The sequence below is a fragment of the Hydra vulgaris genome, chromosome 13 (assembly GCF_038396675.1).
Source record: "Hydra vulgaris chromosome 13, alternate assembly HydraT2T_AEP".
NCBI classification, from domain to species: Eukaryota; Metazoa; Cnidaria; class Hydrozoa; order Anthoathecata; family Hydridae; genus Hydra; species Hydra vulgaris.
In genome coordinates this window covers 22,082,647-22,097,500 of record NC_088932.1, presented here as the reverse complement: position 1 = coordinate 22,097,500, position 14,854 = coordinate 22,082,647, and the positions used below count along the sequence as shown (strand labels likewise).

At 27.6% G+C, this 14,854-nt stretch overlaps 1 protein-coding gene across 1 annotated transcript in view; it reads left to right on the top strand.

Moving 5' to 3' along the window:
* LOC100213114 (dual specificity mitogen-activated protein kinase kinase 1) overlaps positions 1 to 14,854 on the top strand; it is a 36,560-nt gene that overhangs the window by 2,497 nt on the left and 19,209 nt on the right. The window contains exons 3-4 of the mRNA XM_065816511.1: positions 9,118 to 9,262; positions 13,643 to 13,877. Coding sequence (XP_065672583.1) covers positions 9,162 to 9,262; positions 13,643 to 13,877 — 336 coding nt within the window. The 5' untranslated portion in view covers positions 9,118 to 9,161. The remainder of the gene's footprint in view (positions 1 to 9,117; positions 9,263 to 13,642; positions 13,878 to 14,854) is intronic.

Here is a 14,854-nt window from a genome sequence, read left to right as displayed (position 1 = left end):
TAGTTTCTTGTATTTTTATTGTTCTAGAACTTCCTCAGATAAATTGCCAGGGCCATAACCATGATTAAAAATAATTAATTCCGTTGAGTGATGAAGGCTCCATGAAGTGTGTGGTTAATTTGTGCCCATGGCATAGTTTTTAATATTGTTAAGTGTAGCATTATTATGTAACGCTTAAAAATTGTTGATTTTAATTTTACGTTGACAAGAAACTATGAAGTATTACACTAATTTGAGAATGTAATAGTAACATTCCATTTTTGCACATAGGAGTGCAAGATCTTTTATAGTAGATGTTAATTCTTCAGAAAAAAATCTACAGCTTTTTTTCTCACCAGAGTTGCAACATATCTAATCACTGTCCAGTGTTTTCTTTTATTGTAGTAATAACTCTGTCTCTTGCATTGTGTATTGGCTCTCCAAATGGTCCTGTTTTTTCAACCCAAAATCTATAATCATGTGACACCGATATAGTAGTTTTAAAAACCAGGTAGTCCCATTCATGTATGAATAAGTAATACATGTTTTTTTAATCAGATTTGCTTTGTGGTTTTTTAGCTAGCCCTTTTAGTGTGGCAAAATCTCCAGTTTTAGTAGGAGTGATATCATCGCCATTAAGTAGTTTTTTATACAGCATTCATGTTTCTTCTAATGATCGATCAATCAGGAATCCTTCACTAACTCTCTCAATATCTGTCCATTCAAAAATTTTTATTTTGCAGAGTATACAGTCTGCACCATACATTTTTTCTTCAGGATAATAAAATGAATTAAAATAAGCATATTATTAGATTTGTGATAATCCTTTGATAATTCAATTGCGCTAATCATTAGCTTAACATTTTGATAGTAAGTGCACACACATACTGATGTATATCAGATGCTCCTACTGTAATGTACCATTTTGGATGATTTGAGCAATAGTTAAAAAAATAAGTCTTTATATCATGATAACTGGTTTTAAACTAAGCATACAGTTCTTTTAGATTTGAGAGAATCAAACACTTTTGCATAAGAGATCTTTGAGCTATACTTAGAAAATCTTTTTTACCAGACATTCGCCTGCTATTTTCATCACTACAATAAATTTCAATAATTTTATCTGCAGTCTCTTGAGAAATTTCCTTTCCTTTTTTTTTCTTAGGGAAAGATAAAATACCATTTTTCTGCAGCAGTTTGCGTGATATCTGCACTATATAATTAGTAACATTAAATTTTTTTTCTATACATTTATTAGACCGAGATATTGGAAACAGTGTTAATAATTGAATTTTCTGATTCTGAATGGAAATTAACATTTTTTAAAACTTTTTTCCTATAAGTGTATCCATGTCATTTGCTTTAAATTTAACTTCTTCAATAATTTATTGAAGGAATTTTCTTGGCTTAACTAATCAGGATCTATATTTAAAGTCCTTGCAGTACCTAACTTGACTGTTATTTGAAATTGTAATAATTTCTTTACCGAGAGCAACTCTTAAAGCAACTATTCACAGTATGCGTTTTGAGAGGACTTATGTTCATAGCTGTCAAAAAAGAATTAAGATTTTTTTTTAACAGTTCATTTATAGTAAGTTCATTATTTTCATCTTCATAAATCTGGCTGTAAATTGGTTTTCATAGTTCATCATCTTTAAATAACATCAATTTGATTTTACATGATAGACATATCTTTTTTCCCAGGAATAACATTATTATCAAAGTTTTTCAATTTCCCAGCAAGTTGTATGTTAATTTCTTTATACCCTCCTAAAATGTGAGTGATAATTACTGCTTCAGTGAATATTATGCAAAAAAATCTAGTATATATATATATATATATAGTTTAAAGAAAGTTTAATAATTAAATGATACCTTTTTTTCTTTTTTCATTGTGTGAATTAAATGGATCACAGCAAATTATGTGGATTGTGGAGTAACATTTTAAGTAAACATATAGTGTAAGTAAACTGTTGCGTTTTTATCATTTTCAATGCCAGAACAGCTAATTATCAAGCATTTTTCTACATCATTGTTAGAATCAGGGAAAATTTACTACGTCACGGATGCCGTGATTTCTTCATATTTTGCAAAAGCAAAAAATACAGAATTTTGCAAATGATCCTAACAATTATCCTGATCTGTGACTTTGCAAATCCGCTATTCAATAATTCATCATGTTGCTTGGATTTTTCTGATATTAAGTGCATTAATTCACGAATTAAGTCAAAAATGCAATTTCTAATTTAAATTCATTAATGAATCAATCATGTGTTACGCTATGTTTATATCATATGATATATATCCTACAAATTGCGTGATATCATAACTTGATAGTCATAAATTATGATTATCAAGTTATGATATCACACAGTTTGTGGTATGATTATGATTAAATTTGTGGCATGATTACGATTTGTAATAAATGTGAAATTAATTTAAATTAGTAATGAATGGTAGATAAAGCTATTGTAATACTTAGAGAGAATATTCAGAGAGAAGAGTTAGTCACTATACATTGATAAATGCACCTCTGCTTCACAGATGATAATTTAGCTCTGGATGTTATGATGGCATCCATCACTAGAAATATTAACCAAGCAACCAATTAGTTAGCAGATTGGTTATATAATAGTTAAGTATGTTTGATGTCATTGATTTTAGTATGTATAGGTACAGTTTGAAAACATTAAAGTGAAAACTATTAAAGTGTTTGCTTGTTGTTTACTGTTGTTTTGCCACAAATTTTCTAAACTTGCAGTGATTTCTACAATTTTTTGCCGTGACTTTTCATTGACCTTAATCATTCTAACTTGAAACTTTCAAGCAGGCTATAGGATAGTTGATATATGTATTACCCGGCAGCAACAGCAGGCTATAAGATAGTTGATATATGTATTACTTGGCAGCAGGCTATTTCAGTGTGATGTCACAGTGCTTATCAAACATTAATAGTATATTAATAGTAACTAATTAATAGTAAAAAATAAACTATCCAACAAAGTGGTAATGACTTTAATTAACTCTAAGGACAATCAAAAAATATGAAGCAACAAAAACAATGAAAATTGACACAACAATTAAATAATTGTTTAAAAAATATTTTTTGTGAACAATAAAAAAAACATTGGTACCATTACAAAACAAAAGTCAAAAATTGTCAAGTGTTTTAAAAATAAATTAGATCAAGCAGTAGATATTAAATAATACTATAGAGTGTAGTTTCTGCATGATCCAACCTTTTTTCTTGTCTTTTCTTTTCTGAATGTACTTTGTTAACAAGTTGTTGAACTAATTTGACTGCCTTCTCTAAACAATCATTTGCAACATCAAGATTCATGATGACTTTTTTAAATTTTTAATATTTAAGCTCATCACAGTGCCTTTATATAACAAGTGTCTTTTTAAGGAATACTCCTCTGTAGGGGCTTATTTTACACCAAATAGTTTTGTTAGTCGTGTTGTTATTAGGAAGTAACTGAGGCCCCAACCCCGCCTAAAAATGAAACTTTTTGCGAACCCAGCCTCAGCAAAATTATCAGATTTAGCAGAGGTCGATAGCCGGTGCTAGAAAAAAATTTATAATACTTTATATATTATAATTTTATACTTACATTTACTATTTATTAAATACTGGCATATATTTATATATTTTTAAACTCTTATTTACTTCCAACAAGGTTGCAAGCAACCACTATTAAGTTATGATTACTTTAAAATAGAGGATAAGGTTAGAAAAAGTTAGAAAATGGTTAACTGAGTACTTAAAAAGTTGTAGGTTTTATATGAAAGAAAAACATGAAGATGGGTAAGAGTTTTAAGTACAGATTAAAAAAAACATTGTATCGAACAACGTTTGTAAGAGAAAATTAAAGGGATTTAGGTATCAGCATGTAGAGAGGTAACAACTTCAGGATTAAACATTAAAGGTAGAAATAAGAAAACTTGAAGAGAGTGCCTTACATACTGTATGAATGAGCTTTAGTTAAGGAATTAAAATGTTCTAGATTATTTATATTAGAGAAACAGCATAAATAAGGAAGGCTTAAACCTGATGGTGGTGATGATGATGATGTTGATGACGACAGGGTGTTAGCCAGAAAAAAATTCATACAGCGTTTTAGCGAAATTGAGAATTTAGGTGTGGCTAAAAAAAAAAAGAGGTCATTACATTCTGACATAAAAAAAAGTAGATACAATTTTTTAGATACAATTAAGTTTCAATAAAAATTTTCTATTTTTGCTGGGTTATTCATAGGAATAATTTTCTGTTTTATTTTTCAGGTATTTTTTTATATTTTATAAATGTTCAATTATAATTATTCAACTTGTTTCATTTTGAGCAATTTTTCGTCAGTTTTCATTTTTAAATTGCTTCTCTCCTTTGTTTAATATTGTTGAGAGAAAACTAGAACAAAAGACAATTGTTTGCAGTTTTAATGAATGAATTAATAAATTTATTTATTGAAACTTTGATCTATTTTAATTGCATTTTAAAACATTTTTGACGATTTCCAAGATCCTCTTGAACCTTGTTAACTTGCTAAAATAACTTTTTAACAACAGTCAATAAAAAAAACTATACATTACACTTAGGAATGCCAGAATTTTACAGCTTTTACGAAGAAAAACACTAAAAAAAAAAATTATTACAGGTTTGTAAAATCCGTAAAATTGTAATTTTTGTAAAATCCAGGTGTTTGACAACCCTAATTATATGGAAAGATTTTGAATATTTCAGATTTAAAATACTTAGTATTTTAAATCTGAAATATTCAAAAAAAAAATTTTTTAACTTTTTAAAAAATTTTTAAAAAGTTAAAAGTTTTTTTAAACTTTCTTTCATAGGTAATCGTATTATTGTTCATCATATTTTATATTACAATTTTTATCATAAGATAAATTCAAATAGTAAAAAACTTATTTAAATCAATAGCTTTTAAATGAAAGTTAAATTAAAGTTTCCGAAATTTTAATAACCTTTTATTGAAAAATTGGTTGGCTCGCTAATTTCTGTCAAATATAATGCTACTTTTATTTAAATACTCGGTGTAGTTAAGGCGATTTACAAATTATTCAAATTTATTTATTTGAAATTGGCATGATTTTATAGGCGTATTATGTCCAAACAAAAGCTTTAGATGTTATATTTTTTTTCGCATCAGTTTTTTTTAATATATGAAAAGTTTTTCTCTTTTTTATATAATTTTCTAATCCTTTTTACTACCCCTAATTGTGAATACAAAGAATACCATTTTGGAGCCTTTAGATGACTTTCGCTCATTGGCATTAACATGAATTTAGTTAAAATCTTTTGAAAAAGTGCCTTAATTTACTATAGATCCTAGTTCTAATCGTTTCTGACCTATTAGCTTTATATAGTTGTCAAAATACAATATTTCTATCAATTGTTACAAAAAATACAAGAATTCCGACCAAAAAAGAACTTGCAATCAAGAAAAAGCGCCAATAAAAGTTAAAAGTTTATAATCTATGATGTTCATTTTACCTAAAAATTGTATTTATTTAAAATCTTATACGAATTTGGACAAGCGAATTAGGATTTTAAGAAGATTTGAAAAAAAAAATCTACAGTCTGGGTTTTACAGTCTTTTAACTTCAAATATTTATATTTTATGATACCGCAAAATTTATCATTTTATTTTTTCCGTCTTTTCATGATTCACAGACCTGATCATTTAACGGAAATATGTAGTAGTCAACAAAATATCATACAGACGCTATAGTATTTTAAAATTGCCTTAACTACACCGAGTAAGTAACAAAGACATTTAAGGGACAGATCGATTTTTTTCAATTTACAAATATACATTAAATATCTACGTAAATTTTGAATTTGTAAATTAAAAAAAATTAATTATTGTAAACATTGGTTAATAATTAATAATATTATAATGTTATTTAATTATCTTCTTTTATGTTTTACGCAAATATAACATATACAATACGTTTCATTGCAAGTTTTATTTTTGATTTTTTTTGTTGTTGTTATTTTCGGTTTACACTTTACCAGCTAACTTATTTTACCGAAATTATTAATAAATCTTTTAATATAAAAATGTTATCAACTTATTTTATATTATAATATTTATTAATATGCAAATTTTATTTGTAACTTTCCTAACTTAAGATAAAAAGCATAGATGTAAATAAAGAGTTTTTGAATAACAAAAATAAATTAATAAAATAATTTATTAAACGAATTGAACAATTTTAACTGGAGAATAACTGACGTCAAATAAAAATTAAAAACATTTTTTTTTCAACTTTTGAATGAATGATCTTGCTTGTTAATGGCGACACTTTTTTTTTCACATTAAAAAATCGATCTTAATTCTTATTTGATTAACTTAATTCATTTCCTTGTCTTGCGTACTAATTGCGTTTTTTACTAGTCTAGCGCAACAATTTAAATCTGAGACTGATTTAATTTTTTTTTTTACCATGATCTTAAAAACCTTTGGGAATTTTAAACCAATTGGGAAACCGGGTTATATGCGGAGCCATCAGGCTGGCTAAAACACCCTGGATGATGATGATGATGATGATAGTGATGATGATGTTCATGTTGATCATAATAATATTTTTATATGCATATATATACAAAGTATAACATGAATTTTGAATAAAAAGTATATATTTTAGGATGTTTAAATGTTTATGCAGCCTCAGTCATAAACTCTGCCTCGGCCCCTGTCAAATTTCAGCCCTGGTTGCTTCCTAGTCACAATTTTTATATTTTCGATCTGCAATTACTATAATGACTAAATATGGATCAAATATGTCACAGTATGGATTTAGAAATAGCTAAAGTATGCCTTCATATCCTAATAGTTAAGACTCAGAATTATCTCTCTGATTTAAAAATATATATTATACACATTTAAAAAAATAAGAAACCAAGCAAATGGGCTAGTACTTGAAAGTTTCTTATTTTAGGGATTTTATTTTTCTAATATAGTACTAAAAGTTTCTTAAGAGTTTCTTAACTTCATTAATACAATACAATTTACAATTTCATTTACAAACGATTGTGCATGCAAATTAAATACTTATTTGAACTGTTGTTCTCCATTGTAGATAATGCATATCAAATCAATGTAGCTTTGTATACATATCACATCAACGTAACTTTGTGTTATGTTAATATGATATGTCTGAAAAAAATAGGTATAATTTCTCAAACTCTTAATAAAATAAGTTTCTTATTGACAAAGTAACTTAGAACTGAAAGTTTCTTACAATTTCGGGGCTTATAATACTAGTTTCTGATAAAAAGGTTTCTCATAAAAAATAGATGTGTACCTATTATATGTATTTATTTGGTTGTGTATATGTTTATTATAGTACTAAGGTGTATTTTAGGAAAATAATTTCGATGATGTTATCCCCATGCAAATGTGTGCTGTAAGGATACATTGATGGAAACATTGCCAACTAAAGGCATTTCTCTGTGGAAAAAAAAACAATATTTTCCAGTTAAAAAAAAGTCCTCAACTTTTGAATTTCAGCGGCACCCCAAAACTCGCTTGAATTTGTTTAACACTGTCAAAAAGAGACTAGAATGACTATTGAGAACAATTAGTCAGAACTGTGTTGGAGTAGCTGGATAATGATCGGCTAAGGAATTTTGTCGTTTCAGTGATTTCATTACAATTTTTTTTTATTGATTTCAGTGATTTTATCTGTGAGTAGAAACAGTTTAAGGTAAATGATCCTTGAATCTGACATGATAAACAGATCCAGTATGGTGAAATTTGAATCCGTCAGTAGGTAATAGTACTATTAAACTAATTTCAGCCAGTTCTTTATAATCTTTACAATATTTTCCATCCTTATCAAAGTTTTTTTTACCAAGTTATACTAAGAACTTTTTTTACTAAGTTATTACTAAGAACTTAAGATTCTCAGAACTTAAGCAAAGCTATATTTATTTGGCTTAAACTGAAAAATTATAAGTGAGGAAAGGAAAAGCAAAAATTTAATTTTTTCTGGAAATAATATCTTGTCCTGATGTATGACTGTTAGTATATAACTCCCAAAAATGGGTAACATGATACCCAAAAATATGGCATCAACATGCAGTTAACAGCATGAGACACTGTGACTGGAGAATTCTTCTGCTACAAGCTCCTTTTGCTTGTGTTTGTGTTGGTAGTATTAAAGTGAAGAAATTGAACTTTATCCTTTAATCTAAAGTTAGATATAAGTTTTTCTATATTTTCTTTTGGTATTCTCCAGATCCTAAATCAATTGCTGGAATTCTAGTCGATTTTTTCATTTATTCCTAGCAAGAACAGCTAAACTATTCTTTGAAAACTTTTTTTTTTAGTAAGTTCTTTGACAATTTGAAAATTTAACAATAATTTTTATGTGGTTCCTAATTTTATTTGCACCCATGAACACAACATTCTCTGCTACTATGTTTGAAAAGGAGGTATGTATACAAATTTAGCCATACTTAGATATTATATTATTTCATAATAAAATATCTAAGAATTGCTATATGTTGATGTGAAGTTGAACCCTCTCCTCCAACCCTATACCTTTTCTAACGTGTTTTAATTATATTTACATTCATACTTTCTTTTAAATGAAAAACTAAAATCTTTTATCCAAACCTATTATATTATAGATTTAATAAACCTAACATATTATATCTTTAATCCAAACTTTTTTCCTTTCCTTTTCTTTCTACTTTCTTGGTATTTTTGTTTCTTGACCTATCTTATCTACCTATATCTACCTATATATATCTATATCTATCTATATCTATCTATATATATATATATATATATATATATATATATATATATATATATATATATATATATATATATATATATATATATATATATATATATATATATATATATATATATAATATATATATATATATATATATATATATATATATATATATATATATATATATATATATATATATATATATATATATATATATAGAGAGAGAGAGAGATAGATAGATAGATAGATAGATAACACAGAAGTGAGAACACTCCCCTTAAGTGTTTTATGAGAGCATATATAAAATCATCTAATAAAGCAGTTGAGTTTATTATTGAAATATTTTTTCATGTTTTATGATGTTTTTAGATTAATACTAACACAAGCAATATAGTATTTGAAAGAAATTGCTTATGGCTGCACCTGCAGGGAAAAAAAATAAACTAAATTTGAAAATTGCACCTTTGAAATCACTGAACACAGTGGAAGAAAATGAAGTTCCGAAACCTGCTTAGTATGTATACTAATTCATTGTATAAACATAAAAAAAAGAAATGTTGTTACAAAAAGTGATATTCAACTTTTTAAATAAATGAAGTAATACCTATTAGCATTAGAGATATAATGATTTTACCTGTTAGGGTTCTTACTTTCAAATTTTTACCATTTTGAGTTTAAAGATGTTTTTGCTAAACAAGCAAAAAATTTGTTTTTAAGGAGTATTTTTGGTTTTGAGTGAGAATTTATTCAATTTAATAAAACAAAATAGTTATTAGAGAAAGCCTGAGTAGTTTCAACTTTGTTAAATTAACTTGGGAAAGACTTGTTTACATATTTTTAAAGATTGAAAGACTTGTTTACATATTTTTAAAAAAACATTTGTTTAAAATTTTTTGTTAATTTTAAACAAATGTTTTTTTAAAGGAATATAAGTAGTTTTTTACACTGTGTTCATATTAAAGAGAATGATAAAAAAATGTTAGGGCTAAATTTTTTTTGATTAAAACAAAAGAATAAATGAATACCAAGAAAAACTAACTTTTTTATTTTAGTTGAACTCGCCTTCTCCTTTTTATTGTATACTTAAAAGTCAGCATAATATATGCCGCAATCTGCAGACATAATTAATTTAAGATAACATAATATAATTTGAAAAAAATTGTTATAAATATTTTTAAATTCCAAACAATGTGTGGAATATTAAAAAATAACAAGTCATAGAAATCTTATGTGTTTTTTTTTGAAATCGTTTAAAATTTTAAAATTCTGTTAAGTTTTAATTTTCTTATTCTAGTTTTCTATTTACCTTTCAAAAAGCTCGCTTTGAAACTAGTAAGCATTCTATTCTATTAATTAATTATATTACTTTAAAGCCCTTTATTGGTTTTATAAATGGAAACCTATGTTCTAATTTAAAGTTAATGACAGTTAATAATTTAAAAGTGGGTTTTTTTAGTTGAAGTAAATTGTTCATGTTTTACTTCAATTAATGTAATATAATTGAAATGCTGTTGAGATAGAGTGCCAGACAATATCAAATCAAATCAAATTTAATTGTAATTTGTTTTTCTTGTTTAATATTATTTGTCAATCAGTTTAAGGTTGGGTTTGAATTTTTTGACTGATGTAGACTCCACTACTGATTCCGCTAAATTATTCCATCCAAAGATAACTCTGTTTGTAAAGAAGTGTTGTCTACTTAAACAATTTTTAACAAACTCTGATTTAACAAGATGTTTGTAACCTCTAATATTGGATGCTGGACCTGGTGTATTGATTAAATCTATTTGTATCTGGACTTTCTTCAATCAATAGACTCAATAACTCAGAAAAAAATTAAAAAACTTAGATTTAAAACAGATACCCTAAAATCGTCTAAGTTCGGTCACCATGTAACTTGTCATTTAAGAAAAAATATTAAAAAAGCATGCAAAACTCAAATTTTACAAACTTATTTTTCTCAAATAATATTTCTATTTAGTTCGTAAATATGAGTTTACAAAAAAAAATGTTTATATGCAACCTGCTGAAATAATTCTTTAGCAAAACAACAATTTGAATAAAATGCATACTATTAAAATCTAAAATAAGCAGATTTTGTTAAAATAAATGATCAAATTTAATGTTAGTATTATTAAGAATCACCAAATTAATTATATTTACAAAAAAAAATTATTAATTTTTGAAAATTAACTACTTTTTTTTATAAAAATTAGTGAAGTTTTGAAATACTCTAACTTCGGTCATTCACGGATAAACAACAAAGGAGACAATTAGCAGTAATATTGTGAAATGTTGATAAGTTTTGCAAATATAAAATTTACCGGTAACTTTACCTGTAAATTTACCAGTGAGTTTTGACATTTTTATAATGGATACACACCATGATATCATATTTGAATAAAATTTGAATAAAATTCATTATTTCAAACTTAACTAACGGATCTTTGAGTTTTAAAAAATATCAAGCTTTGACATTTTTTTTGGAGATAAAATTACAGCTCAATGACAATTATGAATGCGTTGCAAATCATGTGACGAATGGTTGTGTGGATATTGCTGTACTACTATGGTCAACAATACATGCAAGAATTGCCAATAAACATACAAAAGTTTAAAAAATATATAATTTCAGGTAATACCAGTAACTAAGGAGGGCGACTCCCTAGTTACTGGTAAGTTATTTTCTTTCTTAAAAACCAAAATTACAAAGGAGTATGAACAACGGTCTTTATTATATTTATTATTTAGATGCACATCAAAAATTAAATTTAGTAAAAAATGTTTTTTTTACTTATTTAAAAAATTTCAACAGCTAAACATTTCCAATATAGTTAGTTCACTCTCATCACCCACTACTAGAATGGCTTGTGTATGAGGTTGGGGGGGGGGGGAGAAACAAAAGTTTGTTGGATAGGAGGATGGAGTAGAGATAGGGGCGGTCGCTATGTGTCAAACTAATTAGTGACTAATCATTAGTATAGAAATTTTTGTTTCAGCTCTGCATCATTCCTCAGCTCAGCATCATTCCTTTACAAACACTTGCCTGCTAATCAAGTCAATCCGGAAGAAAACTGAAAGTATGGAGAAAATTGAACATCGTGCTGTAATGAAATTCCTTACCAAGCAAGGAAAGAACGCTCTGACTATTTTAAATCAAATGAAAACCGTTTATGGGGAACAGTCCCTTGTGAATAAATGATTTACATGTGGCATGGTCTTTTTAAATATGGTCGGAGATCAATTGAAGATGATCCCCACTCAGGAAGGCCAGTTGAGGCCACCACATCAGACATGAAAAAGCGGAAAAAATTGTACTGGAGGACACCCTTTTGAAGAAAAAACAGTTATCTGCATTAGTTGAAGTATTAGATACCACTATTTTAGGAATCCTACATGACTACCTGGGTATGAAAAAAGTCAGTGCAAGATGGGTACCGAAAATGCTCACGCCTCTTCATAAACAGCAGCGCATCTAAGCGATGTGGTGTGGAGACGAATCTGCACAGATTTTGTTACCGGAGATCAAACATGGGTTTATCATATTGAACCTGAGTCCAAATAAGAGTTCATGCAATGGGGCACCACTGCCAAAGAAATTCAGAATATCCAAGTTGGCTGAAAGTTGATGGCTACTTTTTTGGGGGATTGTGAGGGGGTATTACTCATTGACTACAAAGGAAAGGGAAGGAGCATAACCAGAGGATACTAAACAAAGATATTAGAAAAATTAAAGGAAGACATCAAGGAAAAACGTTGATGAAAATTGACCAAGGGTGTGTTGCTCTTGCAAGACAACACACTGGTTCACAGGAACAGAGTTGCAATTGCTGCTCTACATACACGTGGCTTCAAATCACTAGTGTACCTACCCTTCAGTCCAGATCTGGCGCCAAGTGATTTTTATTTGTTCTCTAACTTGAAAAAAGACTTATAGGAAAAGAAATTTTCTGATGACAATGAGGTAAATGAGGCAGTTTGGCTCATTTTGAAATATAAAAAATACTCTTATGATGGCAAAGCAAAATTAATTCATAGATCTAATAATTGTATTCAGTTTAAGGGAGATTATATTGAAAATCTCCCTTAATCTCTTTTAAGAAAAATAGATTTGTTGTTTCATTTTAATTAAAACCCTTTAATTCCACAAACTTTTAGACCCCTTCCCCCTCCCCCTCACACACACCCTCCACTCCACCCACACCTCCCATCCCTTACATCACAAGCATTTCTAGGATGATAACTCAAATTCTATTTTTATAAATTCAAGCCTTATTTTGGCTTTTAGAGTATATGTACTTATTATTATGTACAAATACATTTTGAGCATGTAAGTTTCATATGAACTGGTGAGAATCAAAAGTGATTGGAAATAAAAATTTCGTTTGTCATCTTCACAAAACACATTTTGTGTAGACAAATCATAATTACAATATAAGATTTTATTTACAGAAAGTTTGAAAAAAATATTTAAAAATATATAAAAATTTTGGGTAATCTGATATTAGAAAAAAATGTATGAGATCTAATGACTTGAAACTTATTGCTTTTAGGCCATAAGTACTAGTCCTTGTCGCCATTATACATAAGGACTCTGGGTTAGAAAATCGATACATTTATATCTCCACTTTACATGTTTTGAACAAATAAATTATGCGCAGGCTAAGAAAGAAGTTACTATTTTAAAAATTTAAATGTTTTTTAAACAATAATTAGTTAAGCTGCTAAAAGAAATGCCCTATTGCAGATAAGAAGCAAAAAAGTTACAATTACGAACAAAAGTGTGTTTAAATGAACAAAGGTGTTGCATATAGAACAATATTGAACAATTGAATTGCATTATCACTTATCTATATATAATAATCTTCTTCATTGTAATTTTTTTTCCTTAAAGTGATGCACCTCACAAAGAAGACGTTATTGCTGATTTGAAGCTTGGCGATTTGAGTCTTGAAAATTTAAGTGAAGACCAGAAGTCGCGTCTTGAAGAATTTCTTCGTGATAAACAAAAAATAAAAAGTGAATTAAAAGATGAAGACTTTGAGCGGATACAAGAAATTGGTGCTGGAAATGGTGGAGTTGTGCTTAAAGTGAATCACAAACCAACAGGTCTAATCATGGCTAGAAAGGTGATAAACTTAAATACTTATATTTTTACTAAAAACATAAAAAAAATCTATAATCAATGTATATTATATTACATATAGTTATTATAATATTGTATAATAAAATTTTAAGGTATACTGATATTAAAAATAAGTTCTCAGACTGCTTTCATGGACTCTAAAATGAGTGGTCTCTGAATCTTTGTCCCCCCCTCCTTTTAATCTGGCTCTGGTTGTATGTATTTATTACAATATGTCAATATAACATACATTTCAGGAATGAGTAGCAACAGAGTTTGAGGTTTTTTTAAAGTATTTTTTGAGCTGGGTTTTTTTTTTAGAGTTTAAGAGTAAAAATAAAACAAGTGTATACATGGTCTAAAAGTTTCTGACCTAACATAGATTCAAGTCATTTTTTCTGAAATTTATTCTTCATTTTTTAACATGTGCTCTTATCTTTGTAACCCGTTCAAATATTACTTGGCAATTTTCTATGCAAAATAATTGTTTACGAAGATGATTGCCTCTTCATTTGGCAAAAATCTCTGCCCTCTGAGCACAATTTTTAGATGCGAAAACAAAAAAAAGTCTCTTGTGATTAGATCTGGTAAGGCAGATGGTCAAGCAGTTGAAACCATAATTCATAATTTTTGCCATGTTAATAACTAAGGAGTGAGAGGGTGCATTGTCTCGGTGAAATAGGAATTTCTTTTTCTGCTAATGTGGCTGTCACATTGAGTTCAGAAACTTTTCAGACCACTCTCATATATAAATTAAATCATGAAACCAGAGTTGTGTTTATTAGGCAAATTTATTTGTATTTTAAAAGCTTTCATATGCATGAAAATTGATACCACACAAGATATTTAAACAATGAGAGATAAAAAATTGTAATTAAGATTTCAAAAAAAAATCCACAAGATGCTGAAAATTCACTGATGTCACTGATATGTATTTCTTTTAATCTAAAAGATTATTTTAAAATAGTAAACAAATATTAA